Here is an 11,333-nt window from a genome sequence, read left to right on the forward strand (position 1 = left end):
AATTAAACAGGGAATAACACACTTGACACCAAACAGCACTAACTGTATTCAGCTGAATAGACGTCAGTGATTGGTTGAAATTACAAAAATACAACAACTTTAACATGAAATAACTTGCGATGTACAATTTTTTGTTAAGAAGGTTAAGCGAAGAAGTTGTTTTATATGACACATTCTACCAGTGTCCCAAGTTTGAAAGTGTTTCGTTAAGAAAACAAGTGTTGCCCGCCAAATCACAAAGATCTAGCTTGGAAAACTACATTAATGTGCCAAATTTTAAAATTTTCGATAAACTTGAAGAGACCACGGATTTTCTCTCTGCGGACAGAAATACAGATCAGTCAAACTGGTTCCAATGTTTGTGTGAATTACAACAGATATCTGTAAGGAAATGATAAACACTCGCTGGGTGCTTTGCAATTCCATACACAATACTTGAAAGTAGAAAAGTGAGGACAAGTTTTCTCTGAATAACAACAATAATTTATTTCCAGTGGGAAAAATTCCATCTCAGGTTAGCGGTAGCCGTGAATGCCTTGGTGAAGAAAGCAGCAGAGTTGAAAGTTAGACACAAAAGTAAACAGGCATTATTGCAGACTCGCAGTGTCATTTGCCATTAAAAGTCCATTCTCCATGGAGCTGCTCTGAGTTGCGTCTTACTTGGTCAGAAGCCACGATCGAAGAGAGTGAATGGAGGTGAACTCTAGCTACTGCTGATGATTGCGCATGTGCATAAGAGGCTTCCATCAGGTCTTTTGGAAAGCTCTAATCCTTGCACATGTGTAGATGAATCTTTGGGCAAAATTGTATTCTATATTGGAAACATAGAAATTAAAAAAAAAAAAATGCCCACAAAAAATGGTTGGTGTACACATTCTTTACCTCTGCCAAACATTTAAAAGGTTGCAGCAGAAGCCATATCCAACTGGCTAAATCTTGGTCATCAATACCTCAACCTTTTGATGTCTCCATAGCCTGTCTCCTACTACAATGACCATTGTTCTTTAGAACTTGGTGCTTACCACCTCTACCCAGGCCTATCCATCTTCCCTCTTATCACCTGTCCAAATCTTTCCTTTGTTGAATGTCAATCCACTGAAATTCTCTCTCTACCAACATATTTCCAACAGATGTCAATTTACAGATATTTAGACTGAACCTAAAATACATTACTCTCTCTAGCTTCTGAAGACTTGTGAAGGTTGCGTATCCAATCCTATTTCCTCCTGACTAAGCTAAACCGTACCCTCCCCCGCCAAAAAAACACCACCTAATATTTTAAAAAAACCCTACATTTGAATAGTTAGCTGTAGAGCAGGTAACTAGCTACTATTAAAGACAAATTTCTAATATTTAAAAACAACAAACTAGAATGATGTAAATGTTATGTTTGAAAATATAAATAAATAAGAAAGAAACTTTTACATTTAGAAATATTTTTAATCAATGAAAATGTATAAACATTAAAAATATATTTTTATATACTGCAGCAAATAACATTAAAGAAAACTTATTTGACAACAAAATTTTTGCATAGTACATATATTGCAGTGTCTCTCATGATACATGGCAATGAAAACTTAATTACCCGAGATTATTCCTGTAATTAGTGAAGGTAAAAAAGCAAGCAGGAAGGATAACTCCAATAAAAATAACAATTGATGAGTGAATCTTGGCTTTATTCCAGTGGTGAAAACAATAGTTGTTTCAATCTTATTAGACTGCCACATCAATGGAAATGCTACTCAGCAAGCAAAACTTAAAAGTGATAAGTATATAGATACATAGATAGAAAGAATGATGGATATATTGAGAGAATGAAGCAATGCTGATTATGAATATCAACAATATAAGTGAGGAAAAATACCTCAGACAAACATTCTGCAGACTAGATATACTCATTATGTAACATACCACCATCATTATTGGCATTTAGCATTAATTTTCCATGGTTTAACAGGATCTGGTAAGCTGCAGGACTGCATTGAGTTCCAGTGTTAGCTTTGACATGTTTCCAATGACTAAATGTCTTGAAAAGCTTTGATCAACTGAAAATAATCCATACAAAAACGCAGCCATATTTCATTTCACAAACACCAGATTTCCATTAAAAGATGGTTAAGATAAAAATTATATTTTCATATTGTCACATTATCATCATCATTTAATGTCCGTTTTCAATGCTGGCATATTTCCCAATAAAGACAGGATGATTGTGATTAGAAGTGAAGATCTAATAACTCTTCCAATCTATAACACTGTTCAAATACATCTCGATGAGTCATAAAAAAAAACATTAACACTGATATATGACTGAAATCAAATTACTTAAAGAAAACTATTTATTTCATGCTTTTGTTTTATTTATAAACATTTTTAATCATTTGGTATTAGTTTATTTCAAATATAAACATTTTCAATAATGAGGATAAAAATGTGTAATTTTTAACTATTCATCAAAATATATAGCATCTTTATTTCTGTAGATGTCCCATAAAAAAAAAGAACAAAAAACATAGTTGTTGTGGAATATATTTGACTTCCTATAGGAAGAGGTAAATTAAAATTTTTGAATGATCAAATTTATTTCAGGTACTTTTGAATTATAGTTTCATTGAACCAGGAGAGAGTGAACCGCAGATGGTCTGAAGGGAAACTTAATAAATGCAGGCGTCCAGTTTTATTGAGTGTCTTCAGTCCAAGTCGATCCTGAAAATTTCAATTTATATAAAATTATAAATTATTCAACAATTTTAGAAACCTAAATATTTCATTAGTTTAACACTCATTTAATATATTTATGTTAACTTTGATAGATTTGTGAATTATAAGTAGACTGAAATTATTTCAGGGGAAATAACTTCGATATTATAAAAAAATTATTTTCACATGTATTATATTACTTTGTTTGAGCCTCAATGCTAGTGACTAACTTACTTTATTGTGGAACCCCTATACTTTACAGACAAGCCCTGCCACTCTAATTTTAATAAGACATTAAATGAAACAACAGTTATTTAAGAGAGAAAATAATCACATAAAAAACAGTCTGAAAATAGTGAATATTTTTTTACAAAATAAATTTTTATTAAATCTTATCAAAACTTATCTCTTAGAATTCCAGAAATTTTGCATGGAATCTCAGTGTTTCTTTGGAATTCATTTTGTGAAGCACTGCTCTATGCAGCAGGACTTGCTAGATATAGCTAAATTACACCCTATCACCTTGAAAAAGACAGGACACATTAGACAATGCAGCCTTAGTATTACAAAAAAAGATGGGATGGTCACAGTTAGAATGCCTCTGACCATAGGTCAGCTTCGTCAAGGCTGATGTGGAGCTAAACAATAGCAACATTACTTTGTTTAATGGTGAAACAGAATTAAAACTGAAAAAATTAGATAATAGAGATGTTACGGTTACTTTGAATAATTCAAATATTTTCAAAAGAATAGTCAGTTTGATGCAGAGTGTGATCTATAAAAATTAAATCCACTTACCTCTTTGTATAAAGGACTTTCTTCCATTGTGTATGTTTCTTTGTCTTGGCCAGGTTTGTAGAAGCCAAACCACTTAAAAAAAAGGCACCAGTAAAAACCACATTATTTAAATGTTGTAAAACATAAAAATATAAAGAAAGGAAAAACTTATAAAAATAATTTACTATGCAAACACAACTCGTTAAGAATCTTAAAACAATGAATGTTATGGGAGAAAACTTCAGGCAGTCACTGAATTTGTTCAATGCAGTACTCTTAGAAAAGTTCTCCCAGTTTTTATGCATAGTTTAAAGCAGTAAGTCCCTCATATCAATAATTAAAACTAAGATACTGATGAACTGTAACTGAGACTGCAAAACTAGACATTGCATATTCATTGTATTAGAACTACATGTTAAATAAGCCATCTTCTGCAATAGATCTGCTACTTAAATCAACAACATTAAAATAGAAATGTCAATGATATTGACAATGATTATTGAAAGGGGAAAAATTTAGAACTCAGAAATAATAATAAGGAAAGTATCATCACCACCACCACCACCATCATCATCATCATCATATAACAATCATCTTCCATGTTGGCATGGGTTGCACAGTTAGACAGGATCCAACAAGTTGGAGGAATGTGTCAAACTACAATGTTTGTTTTGACATGGTTTCTACAGCTGGATACCTTTCCTAATGCCAACCATTTTACAGAGTGTATTATTAGGTGCTTTTATTGTCCCCAGTGAGGTTGCCAAGTAACTTTCTAGACAAAAACAAAAGACCCTTCGACTAAGCAGGGCTGGAGTGGAGAGGGAGGTGTCTTTATGTCAGGTGTTGAGAAGCTAAAGTATGATCATAGGACAGGTACAAGTGTTTTGCTGTAGAAGAGCTATATGGTTACTCTGCATTATATAATGGTAGATAGGAGTAACTGGAAATAAAAATAATAGCTATAATGTTCTTAACGAGTCAAGCACATTAGAGAGTAAGAATTTAATTTTTAAAGATTAATTTGAAAAAAAAAACCCCAAAGAATTATGGTACTAAGTGTAAATTTAGACATTGTTCAGGGATGTGAAAAATTCAGAAAAGAAATACAAAAGCAAAATGTAAATTTGATTTGTTTCCCTTATCTGCTTAAAATCAGCATCCTGTGCTCATTATATAAATTCCTCACCTGCAATAACAAAAAGGAACAAAAGATAAAAGTTCACAGAGGAATTTCAGATTTATTTACTTACTTCACTTTCTCTAGGCTGAACCATTTCATCCTGAGTAAATTTGACTAGAACAAAGTTTTTCAATTTCAGCAAGTTTTTCTTATAGGGCAAAATGTTTGGCTGAAATAAAAGAAAAAGAAAGGTATATAATGACCATATCAACCAATTACCACAGCAAATGATGTTATTTAGTTTTCTTTTTTAATGACAATTCATAATTCCTTCATGATATTATGCAGATTTCTTTAAATTAGTACATCACCATTATTGTTATTATCCCTGCCTTCCTGAGTTAGTTTTCCACCACATTTCTTAAAAATCGTGGTAGAGGCCTTGGTCTCGGGACCACTCATATCTAGAAACTGAGGTTGTATGTAAGCAAAGATATGCTTCCCATAGAAAACCCAGCTCCAAAAAAGCCTCATGATAGCAAAGGAGAATGGGCACCAGCCAGCCAGCCAGCCAACCAGCCAGCCAGCCAGCCCAAAGGTTGGGGTGGGCTGCACCTGCCTACCTTGTTTGCTATGGCATTGAGGTAGATCCGGCCACCCCTGTTAACAGGGACAAAACCTAGATTTAAAACACTGGATGATGATGATGATGACGGAGTAGCTTAAATGAGTATACAATGCATGATGTTCCAAAACATCTCTATCTCTGTAATTTCTCCTTAGTTAAACTCAAACTTCCAAAACTGGAATCAATAATGTTATTCTCAATCTTCATCATTTTAAATCCTAATTTACAACAGCTAATGTAAAAAGTGAACAGCAATAGTTAGAACATAAAAATAGAAAAATGTTTTATTCAAACCCAATAGTTTAGACAGTTTAAATCTATATTATAATTGCCTGATGTCTCAATGGTAGAGTACCAAATCTAGTCTCTGTAATTTATCATTAACTCTATAAAAAAGTGTTCTTAGCTTGCGTCTAATCACAGTCAAATTAGTTGCTTACATGTTTGAAGTCTACAATTACAAAACAACTATTAATAATAGAAGAGGATAATTGGTTAAAATGTGGAGAAAGTTAAGTCTGTTACAGAACTGATCAAAATAAAATTGAAAATTGATTGTAAACAACAACAACAACAGTAACAATGATTTATTTCTCTCCAATAAATATTATCCACAGAGAGAGAGAGTGAGAGAGAAAGAAACCTAGTATTTGACAATAAAGAGCTAGATGAAAGGCTAAGTCAACCAGAGCAGGATTTGAACTCAGATGAAGAGAGTTGGAACAAATATCACAAAGCATTCCACCCATGCTAGCATGGAAGAAAGACATTAAACGATGATGATGATTTTATCTGATGTTCTAATACCTGCAAATTCACTACCTTATGATAGACTATGAAATAATAAAATCCATTTTTTTATAATCTAAACAAAATGGTTTAGATTAATTGGAGAGAGTGAATGGGAAACTATAAGATTCGTGGCTTCTTCAAAAATATTAAGAATATTTGTGAAGTGAAATGTTTTAAAGAGGGAGTCAAAGCAATAACCTGAAGCGAATATTTCAAGAACTTAACTTCTATGGCAGTTACAACAAAACAATAATATTAATCTAGCATTAATCGATAAAATGGAAATCAAGGTTCACTTCCAGAATAGTTATGATAGAATTTGTCTTATTTATTGGATGGCTCGAAAAATTTGTGAAATACCAAGTGGTTAGAGTTACAAGTGCAAAAAAAGGTATAACGGTATTTAGGATTGAATAGTGTTATAGTAAAATGACAAATAGTAAAGACTTACACGCTCTAAATTGATGTCAGCCAAGAAAATGCTCTTATTTCTATATTCACCTTCATTAAAAGGATCATGCCAATATTGAGCTTGTACAATACTGAAACAGAAAAAAAAAGCTCAGAAAATCTGAATATTTAAAATCTAATGATCCCTTTAAAGAAGATTAACTGAACAATGTCAGTAATATATATTTTATATATCTGCGAACATGACTAGAATTATATACCAAGGGGAGAGCTTAGCATAAAATATTATCCTTAGTTTGGTTTTCTCAAGTAGCAAAGCTTATTGTAATAATGTTCAGTTTCTTTTGCATATTCATGAGATTATAATGATGAAATTATTGTATACAGTGTTCAGGTGCACTACAACTTGTCAAAAGTGCATATAAAGCATATGCAGTAATGTACAAATGTCTGGAAAGTGAACAGTGTATGAGTCAGATACATGCTTGTGTGTGTATGGAGGGGAGAAAATGAGGTGTAGTGTTGGTGGATCTCAGGAAGCATGGAAGTTTTGAAGGATGCAGTGCTCCGACAACTAACAACTGATGCTGGCAGTTTGCTCCATATTTCAGCAACTCTTAGCATGAAAAAGTGTTTCCGAAAGTTATGGGAGCTGTGCTGTTTTCTGACTTTGTAAACATGTCCATGGGTGTTAGACAGGTGGAGTTTGAAAAGGTGCTCAGAGTTATTGTTATTAAGATGGTTAATAATTTTATGGGTGTCTGCTAAGTCAGTTGCCAGACGTCGGAGTTTCAATGTATCCATGCCCAGGGAAATAAGGTGTTCAGAATATGGCAAATGCCTGATAGAGGGTATTCTCTTGGTTGCACGTCGCTGAACAGTTTCCAGACAATTAATATCCTGGGCAAGATAGGGGTTCCAGACCGGTGATACAAATTCCAGGTGAGGCTGCACCATAGCTATATATGGTAGATAGATAGCTAGAGAGCGGCACACAAAGGACTTAGTAAGTGATGCCAAAACACTCTCAGCCTTCTTGGTAATTTTAGCAATGTGTTTTGTCGAACACAAATCGCTGTATATTAGTTTTTCATGATTGATTAGGTTTTGAAACTAGTGTTAAGTTAAGCTAAATCATATTTTACATTAGTATACTGTTCTGCTACTCAAAACATGTCAGACAACATGTCATTTTAATATAGATCTACTTAACCCAGTAAACATGAAATAATTGCTTTTATACAAAATTATTTTAAAAATTAATTAAAAAAAGTACTTACTGATCTTGAACGAAACTGAAAAACAAAACAAACAATATTTATATAGTAGTTTGATAATCAAGCATTATGATTTTCTTAGTTTCAAATTTATCTTATTTCTATATGAATACAATGTAATGTTACAGCATTGCTATTTTGAATAGTTAAGAGTTGGCAGTCATAGATTATAAAACACAATGATGAATGGCACTGATTTACCCCTTCAACATTCGGATTATTCTGTCAAATGTAATGCTTCACATTGTTTTGAATTGATCCTGCATCATCTTGTAATCTCAAGATTTCAATGATGTGATTGTATATTTTTTAAATGACGTTATAAGGGAGATGTGAGAGGTCAGATCTGGCCAGTTTGGACATAAAACAGGTAGAATATTTGGGCCAGATCTGGCCAGTTTAAATGATAAAGGGTTAATACAAACAGTCAACATATGAGTGAAACTGAGTAAAATATGTTTACTTTTGAGGAGATTTAATTAAGATCAAAACATGTTTATTGCTTTCATTAAATAACATTCAAAACAAGATCCACTTATGACTATCATTTGTGTTTTAAATATTTTGATTAGCTCATTTTATTGAAATTAATTCTTTCTCTCTTGGACAAAGTTTTTATTGAATAATTTTATCAATAATCTCGATCGAGGTTTGTTCAACTCTTTATATTATGTTTATGAAGCTCTACAACATGTGTTTTGTACACTTGCAAACACTTGATTGTCTACTATGGTGACAATAAGCTCTAGTAAATTTGGCTGGAGATACTCGACTATAATAGTTGTATTTAATTCCTTTCACTTGACTTGTAATAAGAATACTTGCAGTTAACTGAATCAATAGAATGGTTATATCAATAAGCAAAATCATTGGTTAATTCTTGCCAACAATCCATCTAACTGTAAACAGATACAATGGATCAGTGCTGTTCATGGCTAATTGCTGAGCGCTTTGTATACAGTATTCATCTCAAATTGTCTTATAGGCCTGGAAAAGATAGCTGGAAAATACTATCCTTCTTTGAATTATTATGTAAAAGACAGAAACTACAGTAGTGTCCTATAAGACTGACTAATTATAGAACTGCTTGTTAAATATTTAGTGTTTAGCTATAAAGTTGATATATTGATATTGTTTGGTCACAGAAAATGCAATATATTTAGACACTGTGAAATGTTTAGACATGCATGCTGTTTGCATGTTCCTTAACCACCAAGTGATACAATTAAAATGTCAAACATTAAATTATTCATTTATGAATGTATATATATTTTATGATTCATTCACCCATATACATGAATGAAAGTAAAAAAAAAGAACATTTTTTTATGAAAAGCTAAAAAAGAAAAAAAAATTGAAAAGTTTCAGAAAGAAGAAACAAAATGTCTGATACCTCTTATATGCTCCCATGTTCAACATTTTACGTATCATGTCACACAGAGTAGAATTTTTACCGGGACAGTGTGGAATTCCAAAGACACCTTGAATAAACAATAAATAGGATAAAGACTTTTTCTAAAGATGACAAATTAAATAAATGAAGTCATACTACACTCTCTGAGTGGTTGGCGTTAGGAAGGGCATCCAGCTGTAGAAACTCTGCCAAATTTAGATTGGAGCCGGGTGTTGCCATCCGGTTTCACCAGTCCTCAGTCAAGTCGTCCAACCCATGATAGCATGGAAAGTGGACGTTAAACGATGATGATGATGATGATGATGATGATGATGATACTTTACATCTTTTGCTTTTACTTGTTTCAGTCATTAGACTGCAACCATGCTGAGGCACCGTCTTGAAGAATTTTTAGTTGAATGAATCGACCTCAGTACTTATTCTATTGGGCTCTTTTACTGAACTGCTAAGTTATGGGGATGTAAACATACCAACACCAGTTGTCAAGCGGTGGTGGGGGATAAACACAGACACAAAGACACACACACATGACAAGCCTCTTTCAGTTTCCATCTATCAAATCCACTCACAAAGTTTTGGTTGGCCCAAGGCTATAGTAGAAGATATCATGCAGTGGAATTGAACCTGGAACCATGTGGTTGGGAAATAATCTTCTTACCACCCACCTCAATTCACTATTAATTTTTATGACTATAATATTTTAAAAATGTATCATTAAAACAGGATATTGTTAAGTGAGAGAGCTTAGATCAGAGGTTAGCAGGGATTAGATCAATCAAAGGGAAGATAACAAGAATTTACACAACGTAAGAAATTTTGCCCTCACTGGAAAGATGATGTAAGATTCAGATGCATGGGGAATATACTGCAGAGCACCTGTTCAACATTGGAAAATGGGTGTGGTGATGATGATGATGATGGAAATGATAATGTGGAAGGAAAACAACTGGAAAAGAAATTTCACTTAGATTAGGGCTCAGTTGTTTATTTTCTTATGTTAGTCAAAGGGGCAGTATTTCTTATTTCTTTATTGCCCACAAGGGGCCAAACATAGAGGGGACAAACAAGGGGATTAAGTCGATTTCACCGACCCCAGTGCGTAACTGGTACTTAATTTATCGACCCCGAAAGAATGAAAGGCAAAGTTGACCTCGGTGGAATTCGAACTCAGAACGTAACGGCAGACAAAATACTGCTGAGCATTTTGCCCGGCGTGCTAACGTTTCTGCCAGCTCACCATATTTCTCAACGTTTCTGCCAGCTCGCAGTATTTCTCAACAAGGGTCCATATAAGATTTTGAGGGTTCACACAACAAAATAGTAAATTAGGGAGCCAGATTAATCTTTTAAGAGCCCCTGAAAAAACTCTGCTTTAGATGTATGCATTGCAAGAAACAGCAAGGTTTCTTTCTCTAACATTCTACATAAATCAACCAACACGAGTTAATGTGTGAAAAACAATGCAGGAATTTCTAAAGAAGTATCAATAAAACTAGTTTTTAAACATCAAATGGCTATGGGGGTCCACCAGAATAAAATAATAATCAAAGGGGTTCATAGACAAAAAATGGTTGAGAACCCCTGATGTAGAGGGTGCAGATTTTAGTGGAGGAGGTTGGAAATGGGTGATGTTGGTGGTGGTGGCATGTGAGTTAAAACAAAGTTTTTAGTGTGATACCCAGTAGGGATGATGAGAAGAGATATAGATGTGTCATATGGGTGTGGGTGGAGAGAATAGGCAGCCAGCTACTTCAGATGAGCAGGAACTTTTGTTGTAGCAAAAATAAGAGACAGAAAGAAGAATCAGTGTTCCTAGGGGTCAGAGGTTGTAATAGGATTTCAAGTTTTGGCACAAGGCCAGCAAATTTGGAGCAGGGGTAAGTTGATTACATCAACTCCAGTACTCAACTGGCACTTGTTCTATTAACCTTGAAAGGATGAAAGGCCAGGTCGACCTCAATGGAATTTGGACTCAGAATGTAAAAACAGATGACATGCCACAAAGTATTTTGCCTGGAGTATTTTGCCACAAAGTATTTTGCCAGTTTGCTGCCTTCAGAAGTTGTAATATCAACAACATAACTGAGAGGAAAATACTGAAAGGGAATGTTGTCCTACATATCAAATATAAATATTGTAGGTTCTCATACATGCAATATAGTGGATTGAAAATTTTCACTGAACTGAGATTATCCAATAAGAAAAGCA

At 33.6% G+C, this 11,333-nt stretch overlaps 1 protein-coding gene across 1 annotated transcript in view; it reads right to left on the reverse strand.

Annotated features, from left to right (window-relative positions):
- Positions 1-1,419: 1,419 nt before the first annotated feature.
- LOC106871646 (palmitoyl-protein thioesterase 1) overlaps positions 1,420-11,333 on the reverse strand; it is a 37,975-nt gene continuing 28,061 nt past the window's right edge. Inside the window, exons 5-10 of the mRNA XM_014918217.2 lie at positions 9,105-9,192; positions 7,715-7,729; positions 6,475-6,565; positions 4,734-4,832; positions 3,502-3,573; positions 1,420-2,709 (exon numbers count right to left, since the gene is read on the reverse strand). Of these exons, the coding sequence (XP_014773703.1) occupies positions 2,584-2,709; positions 3,502-3,573; positions 4,734-4,832; positions 6,475-6,565; positions 7,715-7,729; positions 9,105-9,192 (491 nt within the window). The 3' untranslated portion in view covers positions 1,420-2,583. The remainder of the gene's footprint in view (positions 2,710-3,501; positions 3,574-4,733; positions 4,833-6,474; positions 6,566-7,714; positions 7,730-9,104; positions 9,193-11,333) is intronic.

This window comes from Octopus bimaculoides, chromosome 19, assembly GCF_001194135.2.
Source record: "Octopus bimaculoides isolate UCB-OBI-ISO-001 chromosome 19, ASM119413v2, whole genome shotgun sequence".
NCBI classification, from domain to species: Eukaryota; Metazoa; Mollusca; class Cephalopoda; order Octopoda; family Octopodidae; genus Octopus; species Octopus bimaculoides.